This window comes from Perca flavescens, chromosome 23 (genome assembly GCF_004354835.1).
Source record: "Perca flavescens isolate YP-PL-M2 chromosome 23, PFLA_1.0, whole genome shotgun sequence".
NCBI classification, from domain to species: domain Eukaryota; kingdom Metazoa; phylum Chordata; class Actinopteri; order Perciformes; family Percidae; genus Perca; species Perca flavescens.
In genome coordinates, this window is record NC_041353.1 from 21,995,374 (window position 1) to 22,013,273 (window position 17,900).

The 17,900-nt window shown below is 41.4% G+C and overlaps 2 protein-coding genes and 1 long non-coding RNA gene across 3 annotated transcripts in view; 1 reads left to right on the forward strand and 2 right to left on the reverse strand.

Annotated features, from left to right (window-relative positions):
- The first annotated feature begins 759 nt into the window (after nt 1-759).
- On the forward strand, nt 760-15,283 carry LOC114549854 (uncharacterized). Its single transcript, XR_003691593.1, has 4 exons — nt 760-799; nt 7,286-7,428; nt 14,471-14,914; nt 15,075-15,283. It is a non-coding gene; the product is annotated as an uncharacterized LOC114549854 (long non-coding RNA).
- Nucleotides 2,321-8,291, reverse strand: LOC114549849 (NXPE family member 3-like). Its single transcript, XM_028570134.1, has 4 exons — nt 7,953-8,291; nt 3,946-4,016; nt 3,533-3,736; nt 2,321-3,449 (listed from the first exon to the last, which is right to left on the reverse strand). The coding sequence occupies exons 1-4, from the start codon at nt 8,246-8,248 to the stop codon at nt 2,893-2,895; spliced, it is 1,128 nt and encodes a 375-aa protein (XP_028425935.1). The 5' UTR covers nt 8,249-8,291; the 3' UTR covers nt 2,321-2,892.
- LOC114549851 (NXPE family member 3-like) overlaps nt 14,404-17,900 on the reverse strand; it is a 17,198-nt gene continuing 13,701 nt past the window's right edge. The window contains exons 2-3 of the mRNA XM_028570137.1: nt 15,069-15,222; nt 14,404-14,901 (exon numbers count right to left, since the gene is read on the reverse strand). Coding sequence (XP_028425938.1) covers nt 14,404-14,901; nt 15,069-15,182 — 612 coding nt within the window. The 5' untranslated portion in view covers nt 15,183-15,222. The remainder of the gene's footprint in view (nt 14,902-15,068; nt 15,223-17,900) is intronic.

Genomic DNA, 17,900 nt, shown 5'->3' on the forward strand with positions numbered 1-17,900 from the left:
TATAGTAGGACTATGAATGGATTATAGGCCATTGTAGCACGCCTACACTTGGTCTTCAGTCACCCTAAACCGACCTGCTGCTAGCCTGTTCACCTGAATTGTCGTGTAGCCAGGTAAGCAAATGTGCATTTCCTGGAATGGCGAAGGCATGACCCGCCCTACTCTGCCTCTTATTGGCTAGTTCTCGTTTCCTTGGTTGGCTGGATTGGCTAGGTTTAGCCTTGAGGAGTGAGATTTGTTAGGGTAAGAATACCAGGGTAATCCAATCAGAGGTAGAGTAGGGTGGGACATGCCTTCACCTTCCTAGGCAACACAATTATGAACTTTATAAGGTCATTCTTGTTTACAGCTTTGCCCCATATATGCTGAACAACTACGTATCTCAACTACTATTTTAAACATAACTGTTGTGTGCATGTAATAAATCTCTTCTGATTTTTTTGTTTGTTAGGCTACTTATTAGCTACAGGGCCCTACAGTGTAATGTAATACAAGGATAACCAGAGCTTTTCAGGCCAGAGTAACTGGAGATATTAGCTGAAGCGTAAAAGTGGGGATATTGCCCACTTACGCAGGAGCAGAAGAAGAAGAAGGCAGTAAACTGGAGAGAGCAGGCGGGTCAGAGCAGGAGAAGATTACAGAAGAAGATGCAGAAATAAGTGAAAGAGAAAAGAGACATGAAGAATTGGCTGTGAGGGATGAAGAGGAGGCTGCATATTCAGAGGGAGGGACAGAGGCAGGAGGAGGCAGATGAATATGACTGGGAGGAAGAGGCCTGCAGTTACCCCTGGACCATATGGTTTGTTTATATTCTCCTTCCATAGAAATTGCAGTACAGTAGCATAACATGTCATATCACTCAGTGAAATGACGTGTTTTCAGTGTCTGGCTATTTCTATTCTGTTTTATGTGTTATAGGGTTAGATATGTAAAGATGTACATATATACATAGATTAGCTACAGTTTCTCTCATAGCATTTGATCATAATTACGAATAAAATAAGACATTCTGTTCTATTATGTTTTATTTGTATCAGTAAATATGATCAAACCATTAAATTCAATTTCAGCAAAATTCACTTTGAATTATAATATCAAATTGTAACAAGAGTTTACTCTTCTCAAGACACTTTACAGATAGAGTAGGTCTAGACCACACTCAAAAGAGCCAACAATTCCCCCAAGAGCAAGCATTTGGTGCAATACTGGCGAGGAAAAACTTTGTTTTGGGCATCAGATATAGAGAATTATGATTCATAATAATTATAGCAGCTGGTATAATGAACGGTGGCAATTATACTAACAATAAAGATAATGGAACTATAACTAGAAATTATAGTTGTAGCAGGGTGTTGCAGGGCATAGTAGTGCATTTACATATGGGAATTCCCATGTACCGTCTTCCCCTGCCACCCTGCCAAGATCTCTCGCTACCCCTTTGCCACCCCATGTAAACTTTTCTAGATCCGCCACTGCATACAGGTGCAGCCACAATGGGCAGTATGAGAAAAAGTGTTTTTTAAAGCATGTGAACTTGTTCTAGTAGAAACACAAACTACAAGTATTATCCTGAAAATACTATATAATAGTTGTCCTTTTAAGGGTATCCACATTTTGTTGAGTGGTGTAGTGTACGTTATACGCTGGTATACACCATATTAGAGATGGCCCGATACAATTTTTTGCTACAAGATACCAATTCTGATAGCTGAACTTGTGTCTCAGCCCAGAGCCAGCCCGACCCATAAGCGAACTAAGCAGCAGCTTAGGGCCCTGTGGCTACCAGAGGGCACCCAAGAGCGCATGAAATGTCCCACAATAGAGCTCATAACAGAGCCGGTCTATTTAAAGATAGTGTTGCTGCTAATAAGTCTCACATTACTCTTTTAAATGCGTATTTGTACATGAGTGCTTAAACTAATATTTACAATACACAAGTTGGTTTAGTGCCAAGTGCAGTGGCAACATGTTACAATGTGGAGAGTCCTCAAACCAAATCCTGCTTAGGACCCCCAAAAGTCTAGGGCCGGCCCTGTCTCGGCCGATACCGAGTACTGATCCGATACCAGTGTGTCATATTTTATTGTTTTCACAACTGTATACTACTATCCCTGTATGGATGTGATATGATTTCTATCTTTGTCGGTCTGGCTCAGGTTCAGCTCTTAGTAAAACATGAAAAAACACAAACAATGAATGCCACAGAACTTTCTTTTATTATCTAGTTTGACAGTCAGTTATAACGGAAAAAGAACAACTTTTAATGTAGATTTTCTTCAGGGCTTCATTACGTGGTATCAGATTGGTGCATAAACTCCAGTACTTCCTGATACCAGCGTTTTAGGCAGTATCGGAGCCGATACTGCTATAGGAACATCTCTACCTGTAACCCATGAGGAAAGGTCAAGAATTTCCATATACCCGCTTAAAAATCGCGAGGATAAGTAACGTTTTGGACATAAATTTACATCTTCTGTGTTGCGAGTCACCTAGAAACAACACAGTTGCTTGTCAGTCATTCTCTGTGCAAACATAAAATAAACTAACTCACTGAACTAAATCACTGACGTAGATATGAAACCAAAGCCAACTCAAACTACACATTATTTTTGTAAGCCTGCCCCTAAAGCTACTGCAGCCGACGGTTACCTTACAAAAAACACACAATGTAATTCAAAGTAAGTACACTTCACATTAAGTTCAACTTCAAACAACCATTTTATATACATACTTTAAAGAAAAATACTCCCCACGTCATATGATTATTCCAGTTGGATTTAACTTATATTTCCCAGGTTTTGTAGATATAAAATAAGAAAATTGCAACAAAAGATAAGCTGTAAACTCAGCGTGTGCTTGAATCACCACTTCTCTCCCCCAACAAACACACATCTAGCCGCCCATTTGAGGACACGTGTAGGACAAAAGAACGTTAATCATATTCTCAACAATGGGAGGTGGTGGATGGATGTTGTGCGGCAGGTGGTGGGCAAGGACCATCTCCCAGGCATCGATCAGATGAACGTTCAGTCCTTTGAACATGGTTCTGAGCACCTTATAACACTGCAGAGACTGCCAGTCGCTGTTAATTAGCCCATAATAAAGTGACAACTCTCTGGGGGCCCCGGTCCGGATGACGACCACCGTCCCTGGAGCCCTGTCCAGCAGCCGCACCACCGCCCTGTGGATGCTCTTCAGCCGCCGGATGTAGGTCTCCATCGGGTAAGTGCCAAAGTGAGCCCAGATGTCAAAAACTACAACAATGTTGGTGCCTCCGATTATTTCATCTATTTCATTGGCAATGTAACGAAACTCGCGGGTTGAGATACTATGCACACTATGGATAGGAGGAGCGTGGAAGCGGAATTTCATCAAGATGTTGTTTGCATAGTCCAAGGCTATGAAAGGTCCGGTGTTCGCCACACCGTGCAGGTCAAACACCCTAAGACCTAAAAGTATTACAGAAGGAACAGATTCAGCTGCAGTGTGAACAAAATCAAACTGTTGCCATAAATCTCTGTGGATCAGCTACCTGGTAGTGTCGCGTCGAGGAATTCAAAAAACTGCCTGACGGTGGAGTCCCCATGCATGTGGACCACCTTGCCTTTCAGACACTGACTAATAGTAGCTGCGTTGAATTGACGAACTGTGGTGCCACCTAGTGCTTGCCAAACACCCTGGTAGTAATAGCCAGATGGTGCAACCTTGACAGTGCTGCTCTCCACCTCTGGTTGACCTGAGAGGAAGATAAAGGATAGGGATGGGGTTATTTAGGCTGGTGGACCAAAGAGAAACGAGGAGAAGTCAGCGCTCAGCTTTAATCTGCAATGTTAAAAACCTTGGACAAGGATTTCAAAAACAATCTGCCTGTTTTCTTTCATTGTCTGTAGCACATTCAGTATTACATTATAATTGGTAGTTAAAGTAGTAAAAATCATGCTTTACCTTCTTTTTTTGGCAACACGGTGACATTGGCAGGTCCTGAAGCCTGTATGTACACTTTCAAGTTGACACCACTGAAGAAAAGCATACATTATACAGTATCTCTTACACAAACCACAACATTATCAGCAGAACTACAAGAAAGGAGGACAAATATCTTATACTATTTTGGTTAGTCTTACGGCTTTCATCAACATATTTTAGAAGATGCAGCAGGCATCGGTTTTCCTCATCCGCTCCAATTGTGCACTACCTATTATTAATCAGCAGTCAATCAAAGTTAGCAACTAGCTAGTGAACAGCATAACATTTAAAAGCTACAGTAGACAGGCATTCCCCCCCTGGAGTTGGTGGAGACCAAACGCTAGTGCTAAAAATTACACATGTAACACATTAACACAACTCCAAATGAATGCTAATGTTGATACATATTTACTGGATGTAAATAAGCCACTGTGTGATAACACTTTAGTCATATTAAGTTTATTCATAAGGTGATATGTCAATAGTTTGTTCTGCCCCCAAGTGGCAAATAAGTAGTGTGCATCTAAATGTGGGCCTGTTTTGACCAGATTTTAAAATGTGTCCTGAGTAATCAGATCACGAGTGGACAGCTCTCAGTGCTTATGTTTACCAGGAATGTAACAATACATCGTGAATCTGTAAAAAATCAATTTTAAATTTGTAAATTACACCCAGTTGAGATAAAAATGAATCGCAATGCAATTTTTAAACATCCTAGGATGGGACGCTAGTTAATATACAGCAGGTAACGTTAGCCTACTGTTAGCTAGTAACGTTACCTGGCTTAAACACGGTTAAAATAATGACAGCTAAACGGTGTAAAGTGTGTCTGTATTTCACTGTCCCAGTTTTTCAAAAAATTTAATCTGGATCAAATTGATGCAGATTTGGAAATCCCATGTTTTGCTCTCCAGGATCACCTGATCCACCTTCCTTTCATGGCAGTTTTTTTAAAGGAACATTGGATTGGATCACTGTGATCCAAATACCAAATTAGAGGATTAGCATATCCTGTTTACCAGAGCCTTAAATGGAGCCAACAGTGTAGCCTACTGGTTTAGCAAAGAACAGGTAGGCAAAGTACTGGTGGCCATTGTTGTGCCATCAGAAAACGTTTACTTTATGATCATTCACTAAAAAAAAAAAGAAAATTAAAAAAAACACTGATTTTATTTGGTTTGAAAAATCACAACTAAATCCACCCTTCTGATGGGATCAGGATAATCCTGTTTTTTTGGACCAATTAGATCTCAAACAGAGTTCAAAGTTTTGAAAAACCCAAGAGGCAGGTTTTTACCATCAAGATCTGATCTTGTTAAGAATCCCTCTTTTGCTTTTGAAAAACCCATTTCCAAGATTTGAGCCGAGCGGAGGGCCGAGCGGAGGGCCGAGCGGAGGGCAGCTTTCGTCCAGGTGAAGAGGGAGCTCCATGCCTGTGCTAATGTTAAATTTGGCCTCCGGTACCCGGCTACTCTACACATCACCATGTGTAGCGGCCAGACCCACAGATTTGAAGACCCGGACCAGGCCCTGGACTTGGTCAACAAGAGTCTTAAGAAGAATCCGGCCCCGGAGAGTGACTAACTCTGGAATCCATGTGTGCTTGTTGGTTTGGTTTGTATTTCTGTGGCAGTAGGCTGAATATCTAGCAGGTAACACCTGTGTTATGCTGCTGTTGTTTTGTCTATAGACTAAATACAGTATTTACTGTGTATTGACTGTAAGTTTTATTGCTCCACTCAGAGCATATTGGTGCTATTTCTTTCGGTCAGTCTCTGCTGATGAGGACGTTCTGACTGGAGAATGTAGTGCTTTTGAACCAGTTTTTTTTTTTCTCTATATGGACTAGGCTGGGCATAAAAACTTTTAGAGACCTGTATGTTGATTTCTATTTTTACTTCTTTTCAGCAATTGGAAAATAAATTACCTTCAGGTTCGAAGATTTTATTCGTATCTCATTCCCAGAATTCCCTGCTCTTCCTAAATCCTCAGATTTTGAAACGTTTCTGAAGCCTCTCTCTTCATTAAAGGGGGCAATTTCTTCTATTCATTTAAATATTTATAACCTCTGTCAAGGCTCTTCTACTGTACTTAAAACAGTTTGGGAGAAAGATCTTGGAGAGGTGATTCTGGATGATGTTTAGGAGGAGATTTTACGAAGAGTACATAAGTCTTCAGTCTGTGCTGGACACTGCTTTATGCAATGTTGAATTCTCCATCGAGCTCACTACACTAAAGCTCGGCTTGCAAAAATATTTGATACAGTGTCTCCCCTATGTGAATGATGCCAACGAGCCACAGCAAATTATTCACACATGTTTTGGAGCTATTCTTCTCTGACTATATTTTGGTCTGAGATCTTTAGTACTTTATCCAAGGTAACTGGAAGGGATGTGACTCCAAATGCCTTAACTGTTCTGTTTGGTGTATGGCCTTTCCCACTTACTCTTTCCCCAGCTGACAAGGACTTGATAGCATTCACAACTCTGCTGGCGAGCAGGTTGATACTGCTAAAATGGAAATCCCCAGTCCCACCTACCTTTACAAACTGGGTTAGGGAGGTGCTTTATTTTCTTAAATTAGAAAAAATAAGACTGACTTTGATTGGTAAGGCTGTCTCATTTGAGAAGTCCTGGAATTCCTTCCTGTTTTATGTCAATAGCACAAGATGTTTGATCTCTGTGCACTAAGTACTGCAATGAGTTGAGCCTGTGAGTGGGTTTTCTTTATTTTTATTATTACGGATTTATTTTTAATTGATGTGTATGTATATATGTGTATGCATGTGTATATATATTTATGATCTGCCAACTTAGATATTGTTTTTTTATTGATCCTATTTCTCTATTTGTTTATTAATTTATTCATTTTTAGTATTTATTTTATTTATTAATCTATTTACTTGTTTGTTTATCCTTTTGCTCTCTTCCTCTATCAACTAATAATTTTTGTTTTTCATTCAACATTGCATGTTGTGTTGCCGGCAATCGTGCACATTTATCTGTCTGTTCTGCGCACTGAAGCATCTTCCCTAGCAGGCTGAGCCCTCTGCCGGGCCACATATGTACCTGGATGTGTGCTGGCTACACAAAAAGAATGACCCACTGAATCGCTAGATCAGCCGCAGCTGCGCCTGATTGAGCAGCTCTTATAGTGAGAGAAGGTTGTGGAAAAAATAAACTGGGAACCAAGCAATTGATCCGTTCAAAAAACAGGCAACCGCTCCAAATGGGCACTGCACTAACTCCAAATATATAGTTTAGTATACTTCATGAGACCTAAGTCACTTAATTGGCTCTCTTTTCTTGATGTTTTCAAGTGGTGACCTACAAGAGGTGACTTAATACACAAGCACCACGGAGAGAGGGTGTGCAGCGTCCCTAAAGGAGGGGTCGCTCTCAATGGCGAGGACACCAGAGCAAGCAGGCCTGGCTCCGGAACGTGAATTAAAACAGCGGCATGGTGAGTCAGTTCAACACAGCACAACCCCTCTTAGGTAGGAAAGTATACACTCATCCAGGCAAGCACAGGTCTCATTCTAATTCTTAAGCTAAATGCAAACACAGCTAGGCTAGCTGTGTTCTTTGTGGTACGAGCCCAGGTTAGCTTAGCCATGTAACGGTCCACATTGCTATAAGGTCTGAAGGCGTCATCAATGCATCCTATGGGTATTACACCTTATCTTCTACTTAGAGCTGTCCACTTGTGATCAAATCACTCAAATTTTTTTGATTTTAATACCAGCTCAAAAAGGGCCGGTAAAGTTATGGATAAGGCCACATCCAAAATAAAAATATATGAATTCACAATAAAACATAAATAAATCATAGAAAATAAAATGTTCTTAATGAAAGTCAACTCGTATGATTCAGACTGGTTAGTTTGATTTGTTTTATCTTTAAAACTTTTGAAACTTCCCACCAAGGAGATGTATGTGTTTATCAGAAGTCACTCAAAATGCCACTCCGGTCTCTCTGCTCCCTCACCTTTGAAAGAGCTTCTCCTCGTTGGGCCTGAGGTTTTGTGTGCTGTATCCCAATGAGTGGTCGATCCTGGCGTCACAGCTCAGGTTCTTCGGCTTGTAGCAGAACCAAGGCTCGCCTGTACGGAGGTCAGTGTGGTTGCACAGCGGCTGCTGGGTTGGACGTAGGCAGACATTACAGATGGTAGTTTCAGAGATTGAGCCTGAGCGGAAGAGGCTCTTGAAGCCAATCCTGTCAGGTTCTTCACTGTTGAGCCTCTTCAGCACTGTGATAGTCTCACTAGGGTGAGCCAGCATCATCTAGATAGAGAAGATAGTTAGAGAACCAGAGTTAAAAACACATGTTAAAATATGTTTTAAAAGTGCATGTTAAAAGCACAAACACTTTTCATCTTCTCAACAATTTAGCCCTTTTACTTTCCAACTTGAACTTTGCAGAGGTGATAGAAGATTGAGAGATTTGTGAGGACCTCTTTGAACCTTGTGAATCCTCAGATTTGAAATACTTTTCCCTTTATTTAAACAGTTACAGTGGATAGATATGAAAGGGGAGAGAGATGGGGGGATGACACGCAGCAAAGGGCAGCAGGTCGGACTCGAACCTGTGCCTCTGCAGGACTCAGCCAACATGGGGCAAACGCTCTTACAAAGAGTGATGTCATCGGTGTTGTTTTCGGCGGAGTTGAAGTTCAGCAGCAGCAGGAATGAAGACAGGGACGTCATTTGGCCTATTTTAGAGGTGCTGAAGCTACCCTAAAATGTTCCTAAGCATCCCTAAATAATAATAAGAACAACAATAATAACTAGAACTGCAAGCAGTTATGACGGGGCCCAAGCCTCCTATGCCAGTCGCCCCTGACGCCCCGGGGAAGTGCGCCACTCGCCCCCGATGACCCGGGGAGCACGCCAAAGCGGGACCCAACGCATTACGTGGGGAGGCACTCATTGGTGAATATCGAAAGGTGTGATACACACACAAGGTCTGCGGTAGCCTGGTCCTACCAGACTCTCGTACATTTCATTTGTACAGAGAGTCTGGCCACTCTCCATTGACAAGCGTTAACTTCCTTGAAGGCGGGTACTCTGTTGAAGTTTAAAACTATTGGATCTGCCCAGAGCTACTCTGGATCTGCCATAACCAATCGCTAACGTTTGGTTGTGATGTATGTCATGCGCATGTGCAACAAGAGGGGATCCTAATGCAAGGCTATTATCAATAGCACCTAGTGTTAGCCTTAGCCAACACCTTCACCACTAACAGACCAAGCTGGAAAATCAAACTTTCCCCGAAGCCCGTGTGGAGGAGGGCCACAACTTCATGGCCACCAACAAAACTCAGCAAAGATTGTTCTTGCTTGGCCTCACACGGCCTCACTGTCATCATTCTCAGCCACTCCCTCTGTTTGCTGATTGGACCGCCAGAAACTTTGGTCGAGAAAACCCAAGACTATACCGAAAACCCAGACGGAGTACTGAAGTGAAATGAAAATTGAGCGGAAGTACGTAGCAGGGCGGAGCCAGGCTAGGTACTCTGCCGTTGCAAATATCAAGACTGGTCTACGTTAGATACAGCGCCCCCTAATGACCGATCTTTGCCAAATTTGGTACATAGCTTCAGAGCGGCATGCCGAACGAGAATCCCATCTACAGTTCTATGTATTTGGAGTCATCCAGTGCAAAAAGTCTTTCAACCAGGAAACCGAGAGCCATGCATTTCCCATCATGCCTTTGGTCTTGCTAGCCTGGCTCCGCCCTCCTACGTACTTCCGCTCAATTTTCATTTTCCTTTAGTACGTCAGTAGGCTACAAGCTGGCTAAGGCGAACGCTAGCGATGCTAAGCTGATGTCACCACCAAATGTTAGCGTTTGGTTATGGCAGATCCGGAAGGTTTTAAACTTCAACAGAGTACCCGCCTTAAGGAAGTTAACGCTTATCAATGGAGAGTGGCCAGTCTCTCTGTACAAATGAGGGTCTGGTCAGGACCAGGATAGGGTCTTGCAGTCGATGGAAAGCAATTGCGGCGCCTGGCTCTAAAACATGCGGCCGCCTTGATCTAATGAGGTTATCGTTGCCCACGTGTGCATGACGTCAGAGCAAGTTGGAATCAAGTCAGACACAAATCTAACCTCCCCAATAAATTGAAATTATTAATATAAAATGTTGCACAATATTTATCTCAATAACAAATTAGTTTTTCAAGATTTGTGGCTGTGGATAATAAATGTGAATTTTGTAAAATTGAAGAAGAAACTTACATTTATTCTGGGAGTGTTGGTAGAGTTCTGGAATTTTTTTTTAACTATTTCACGTAATTGAATTAGAAGCAAAGATGTAATTCTATATTATGCTGAATTTTTTATATTGAATTTTTTTACCTTTTTTTTCATTCTGAATTTATGAACTTAGAAAAATAAAGGTGAAACTTTGTTGTTGAAAATTTCAAGAGTAAAATTCAGAGGCAAAAATATGATATACATACTTTCAATGCATAACTAGTCAGTGCTAGAAATCCAATGGCTTTGTAATTTCAAAATCCAATAAAACAGATTTACTTCCATAGCTCTGCATTTATTTTTGCATTGCTTAACAAATTCAAGTTACAAATTAGAGGGAAGGATACAACACAGATTTACAGATACAAATCACTTCGCATTTATTTGCAGAGCTGTATATTAATGAAGTAGAACTACTTCACTACTCTACTTACGTACTAAAAGGCTGTATCTGTACTCTACTGGAGTTTTATTTTTTTCTCCTACTTCCACTTTTATTTGAGTACATATTTTCGCTGAATTAAATACTTTTACTCTTTTTTTTTTTTTAAAAACTTATGTGCTGCATGGTTACTCGTTACTGTTGTAGAGACTTGTGTAGGTTGCAGTGTGCGTATGTTAGTTATGTACGCTATTTACGTAAGAAATCCCCGCTTGCCCGTTCAGAAGTCAGAGACAATGTAAGTTTGTACTCTACTACTTTTATTTAGCTATTGTTGCAGCAGATGAAGCTATTCCTGAGTTGTTTGAGTCTGCAGTGAGTACTGAATGTTAACCGTTTGACCCTGTGATGTGAAGCTGCTAGTTTATCTGGATGTTTGACCCTGTGATGTGAAGCTGCTAGTTTATCTGGATGTTTGACCCTGTGATGTGAAGCTGCTAGTTTATCTGGATGTTTGACCCTGTGATGTGAAGCTGCTAGTTTATCTGTATTTTGCTAGCTTGCTAACTTTCCTGCAGCTACATCACACGTTACAATCTAGTGTGTGATACGTTTTTGGGGCTTTAATCGTTACTGTGCTGGTGAGGATGTTCATTTTACTTGCACAGTGTGATAATTTTGATAATTCTTTTTATTTCAGTATTTGTTAATATTATTTTTTATATATTTTAATATTAATTCCTTTGGCTACAGCCTTAGGCTAAACATTTGACATAATATAAACAATATGATATTCAAACTTTTGACTATCTTTAATAACTAAATAACACAATACTTGTACTTTTACTTTCAGTACTTGAGTAATAGATTTTAAAATAAACTTGCAATACTTAAGTACAAAAAATGTTGAATACTTTAGTACTTCTACTTAAGTGTGGTGCTTAAAGAGCACTTAAACTTTTACTGAAGTCACTTTTTTGATAGAGCACTTATACTTTTACTCAAGTATGGGTCTCTAGTACTTTATACATGTCTGTTTATTTGTGCATTGTGTGTCACGAGTTTCTACTTGATATGAGATCATATGGGAGCTGTTGGAGTAGTACAGCATGACCACACCCACTCTGAACACCTACACAGGTGATTTCAGTTTTTCTGGCTGATTGGTCACTTTGAAGGTGGGCCACAGCTCAGATGGAAATTTATATATCTTTTCTAGCAATAAGAATGATAAAGCTGTGTCACTAGTCCTGTCCTAACAAGTGCAACAAAGCTAACAGGAGACTCTCTTAAAGGGGTGATAGAATGATTATATAGGGTATTTCACACTGTTCCTTATGGTCTCCTAATGGGGTATGTAACATTGGTTGGGCTGAAAATGGCCTGGTTGATATTTTATGGGCCCTTATGCATCCCTGTGTTTTGGCCCTATTTTTAACAAGAGCTTTTCTTCCAAATATGGTATGCTCATGAATATTTAGATGAGCTGCGCGCTGATTGGTTGAGCGAATTGCCATACGCGCACATTAGAAACGCGCGCTGATTGGTTGAGCGTATCGCCATACACACACATTAGAGACGCAACAGAATCTCATATTCCAGACACTGCAATGTTTCCTTACCAATTTCACTTCTGAGACTTTTTTATGCGAGAAATAAACTATATAAATCTCAAATATGGGCCGTTTTACGAAAATTGATGGCTAATTGCAAATTTGGTAAGACGTTAAGAGCTCCACACAGTCTGACGAGAAAGCGGCAGCCTGCTGAGCTCCATACCCAGGGCAAAGTAACCCTTTGTGGATGCTGCATTACCGGGGCTCCGCGGCTGGCTGCCGGCATAACTATAATAGATTTACAGTTTTATATTATATTTACAATTTCGTCACGCCACTTACATAACCTCATTACGCAATGTCTTATAAAGCTAACCGTTGTGTCCGATTTGATTTTAAGGCATTTTTATGAACGCAAGGCGTCTTTGTAGGATGAGCAGCTGCTAGCTTTATGTCCCATTCAATACAATGGGGAAATATCGCAGCTAGCTAGCTACACTTTCGGCGTAACTATAGCGATATTTACAGTTTGAATTTCGTCACGGCATGAATATTACAGGTTCTCCAAGGTCTTACAAAGCTTAGCTAACACTTTTCCGATTTCGGATTTCAATTGAATGCATTTTTGTGAATGTCAGAGTTAGGAGGAGGCTAGCTAGCTCTCATTGATGGACTCCAGCTCACCGCGGGCTCTATCAATGAGACTCGCGGACAAGAGGCGTTTATTTCCCCGATGGTTTGTTTAAATAACTCAACACACATATCCATTAGAAGATTAACTGGAACCTGTGGGCTGCGGTAAGAGATTGCGGGCGTAACAAGCTCGCTGACCGCGCTCTGTCACTCACTGGCCGGCCGGTAGCAGGAAAAGAGAGAACAGCGAGCTGCAGGCCCTGGAGCTCTGTCAGGGCAGCGGCGTGAGCACCGGGCCGCCGGCCGAGCTCAATCTAGCTCATAGCAGGCCGGGGTCTGTGACGGAGGACAGGCAGGGCGGTGATGTAGCAACCCAGGCAGCACTGGCCGCTTAACTCCAACACACAGTCGGACAAAATTTGCAATTAGCCATACATTTTTGTAAAACGTAAAAAATGTTTGACCTGATCTCAGGTCAGTTGTGTAGCCTATGTAAATGTTGGGGCGTGACTGTTCTCTTAATACACCCATGGGCGTGACAAAGTTACAGGTCTTGGGAGGTTTACGTCAACTTCCAACTTTGTTGAGATTCGCCCGTTTTCAGCGGCAGTTTCAAAATATGAGATTTTCATAGTAAAGGGGTGTCAATAGGATTTTGAGCTTCTATGTATGTCCTATTTACCCACCGAACTGTCGTTATTCAACTATGACAGGGTAAAATTGGTTTTGCATTCTATCACCCCTTTAAAGGAACACGCCGACTTATTGGGAATTTAGCTTATTCACCGTAACCCCCAGAGTTAGACAAGTCAATACATACCCTTCTCATCTCCGTGCATGCTGTAACTCTGTCTGATGGCTCCAGCGGCATCAGGCCAGCACAGAACATGCAGGTGAATGGTTCCAGTAATCCTACTGCTCTGAATAAGTGACAAAATAACGCCAACGTGTTCCTATTTACATGTTGTGATTTGTGGAGTCACAGCGTGTACAAATAACAACGTAACATGAGACACAGCCATCTTCTAATTGTAAACAAACCTGGAACTATATTCTCAGGTCTAGATTATAGTACTTGGGCGGAGTGATATGCTCGCAGCAAGCCTGTCTGAGAATATAGTTCCCGGTTTGTTTACTGTTAGAAGATGGCTGTGTCTCATGTTACGTTGTTTTTTGTACATGCTGTGACTCTACAAATCACAACATGTAAATAGGAACATGTTGGCGTTATTTTGTCACTTTTGTCACAATTTGGAGCAGTAGGCTAGTTGGAACCAGTCACCTGCAGGATCTGTGCTAGGCTAAGCTAATGCTGGAGCCGTCAGACAGCGTTACAGCACACACGGAGATGAGAAGGGTATGTATGGACTTGAAGACTTGTATGGTCTAACTCTGGGGGTTACGGTGAATAAGCTAAATTCCCAATAAGTCGGCGTGTTCCTTTAAGCCTGAAATGAAAAGGTCCCATTGTTTCTGAAATTGTAATGATAAATCTGCAACCGTTATCATTATAAATTGCACGTCCCGTGCAAGAAATAGTGTAATAGACATAGCAAAAGTAACTAAGGGGGTAAGTGAACAATCATTTAGCAGATAGATAAAAAAGAAAGCTACAGTACAACCATATTTAACATGTTAGTGTATAGCATTACCTCAACCTGCGCGTCTCCTTCCCAGAGTAAAGAGAATACAGCAGAGTAGCTGCCATTCAGATGATCCACCACCGTTCCAGCCACACCTGCACCAAGCTTCTGGTTGTGCAGCCGGGCGAGTAACAAGTCTCCCCCAGACTTCTTGGGACGGCCCTGGAAATCAGACATATTGATCCTAACCTCCAGCTGATCCCCTACGTGCCACTGTCCTCCCCCCCTCCCTGGGAGAATGGTGAAGGTGCTGTGAGCTGGGTCACTGGTCTGCTCCAGGATAAGAGGAGTTGGCAATAGTGGAGTTTCAGGCCAAGCAATGGAGTCCAGTAGGAGGCGTTCCTCCACAGCGTCCTCAGGGGACAGTGGCTGGAAGGTGCAGAAGCCCCGATGCACGTCAGGGTCAGTGGAAACTCTCGGGGCCATGATGGTGGAGTTCACCTCATGCTGAAACTGGCTGGGGGTCTACGGAGAGATGGTGACAAATGCACTAAAAGCTAATTAACTAAACAAAGCAAAAATACATACACATTGAACACACATTTGAAAACAATACAGTGAAAATGGACTAAAATTAAACATTTCAAATAGGATCAACCCTTCAAGTGATTCTACTAAAACCAAGTTCTCACCTTCAGGATCTCCATGTTACGTAACACAAGGATTAAAACAGCCACAGCCAGACAGAGGAAGAGGATGCTGTACTCCTTTCTTATACAAGCTCTGGCCTTCATGATAGTCTTCATCGATGGCTGCAGCTTAGCACGGTGAGCACTTCCTCCAGTACTGGATATAAAAATGAATACAAAAACAATGGGTAAGTGACACCATGTTTTACTAAAGGATATTATTTATATTGCTACAAAAATTTGAATTAAAATGATTATAATGAATAAGATAAATCTAGTCACCCAGGAAATTTGTATTGTATCCTGTTGAACATTATGATTCATACCCAGGTGATCCTCTCATTTTCCCTGTGCAATATAATGTACATCTTTGAAAACATATGGACTGTGCAATCTGATGCCACACACTGCAGAGGTGACCTAAAAAGTAACACAAATATTTGTTTTCATTCTGACTACACAGATCAAAGATGCTCGTCTCCTGCTAATTAGTTAAACTGAAAAAAGTTATTATATATGAAAATATATTTATATTATTATATATTTATTTCAGAATTCTGATTATTTTTTTCAATGAAAATTTTCTTTTAAGTGATGGTTTGGAGTAATTTCACCCTAGGGTCCTTTTCACGATGTCCTCGAGCCAAACAACCCCCCCGAAGCTTTTTTCAGCTGGGTCTAACATTGGACGAGTTAGCGTGATCAGCTGAATAGCTTAGCGCAGACGCTAATGGATCCAACTGTGCATCTTGTAAATGACCCCACTAATAATGCCCAAAATGATACCAAACTTCTACACTAGTACAAATGTATTTGTGTGTAGGTTATGTACTCTTAAAACGATGGATTGGAAAGTTTGTAAGTACACCAGAAGTTTCTTCTGCTCTCTGCTGCTGCTACCGAGCGGTAAGATTGCTTAGGGACGTCTACAAATTACAACACCGAAAAGAGATACAACAAAAATATTTATTAATTTAATGATTAGATAAGGTAATGTCTCCAAACTTACCTCAATTATAACTTGTCTCCTGTTAGTTATACTACAGCACTTACTTAAAAAAAAAAAAAAGTTAAATTAATAAATATTTTTGTTGTATCACTTTTCGGTGTTGTAATTTGTAGACGTCCCTAAGCACTCGTCTTAAAGTGGTTACACACCAACCAGATGGCCGACCCTCGGCAGAAAAGCCAGTGGAAATGATGAGTCGCATCACGAGGTCCAAAAAATTACCTCGGGACACACTGAGGCGACACAGACTTGAGAAATGTAATACGTCTTCATAACAGCAGGCGGTGCTACTCTGTATTGTTGCCCAAGAAATGAAAACAGGCAGCTGATTGGACGAACGCGTCACATGGGTTTGTTTTCTCCGGAAAGTCAAAGCCAGACTGTCATGGCGGCCGTTCAGAATACGATCTCATATTGTACTAAAATAGTTCACTGAAACATGTTTCTGAAAACATTTTAAGCGAGAAATAGGCAGTTGCTGAATATGTCTTCATTTCAGCTCAACAAAGGTCAGTTTAAAAGATTTTCGTCAGATTTTGAGAGACTCTAGTCACGCTCATTCTGCTCGCCATTTCCAGGTGAGTCCCGACGGCCCTAGACCTTTGGGGGCCTTATGCAAAATTATGATACCACTGAGCTGAGTGGCAGTGCAAGACTGAACACACACTAATGAACTTGCTGAATAAAAATACTGATAAAGTGATTTTCACTGAGGCATAAGCATATATATAATTTTAATTAAATAGAGCAAATAGAATAACATTGAAATAAAATAATAAATAGAACATTCAAATGTTAAAATTTTTCAAATAAACAAAACAATAACATCTAAAACACCACAAACAAGATCAATAGTAATTAAAGCTGCGAGCAGCGATGGACGGGCCTTCGTGACTCTGCGCGCGTCGGGGTCACCGGCGGACGCCGCTCCTTGCGACCGTGCATTTGCGCGGCACTCAGACACCGCAAATCGTAAACAATGAAAAGGGAACTCCCCGCTGAGTTCAACGATACCTCACACAAGACTCTACGTCATACGGTTCATTAGCTGTGATAAGGGGCGTGGCTAAAGCATAGGGGGCGGGTCAAACCACCACCAATTAAAAAGGAACTCTGCTGAGTTCAGTGATACCTCACACAAGACTCTACCTTAGATGGGTCATGTTTTATGAAAGGGGGTGTGGCCTGAGTAAGTGGGCGTGGCCATATTATAGGGGGCGGCTCAGTGTCACATGTAGACTACACATAAGTTTTATGTAAATCGGATGTTTGTCATAAGGCGCATTTCATGTTGCCAGCGGGGGGTGCTATGACCAAAAGTAAATTTTGACCTGGTAGTGTCCTCAAGCCTGGACCCTTGTCAATCGTGAGAAATTTCGGGCAGATACGACAAAGTACACTCAAGTTACAACAACTTCTTTGTTCATCGTTAAACACTCAAAATGGCCGCCGCGCCACACCCACACCGTCTGACAAAAAGTTTTGCTTTTAATAACTTTTCATCGTTAAGGTATTGAGATTGTACAGACCAAGTTTGAAGTCCATCGGATGAAATCTCTAGGAGGAGTTCGTTAAAATATAGCACCTTGACTTTTAGGCCTACTTCCTGTTGCCACTAGGGGGCGCTAATATGTGAGAAAAATTAGTATTTCCTTTTATCTGGATTAAAAAAACGACAAGGATCAACCACATTAAACTCATTCATAAAGGCTTGAATCACTTTGGTCGATTTGGACACAGCAGCCAAGGTTGAGGAAGAACGATCTAAGGAAGGATTCAGCCAGCAGTTGAAGTCCCCTCCTAAGATTGGTACAGACCAAGTTTGA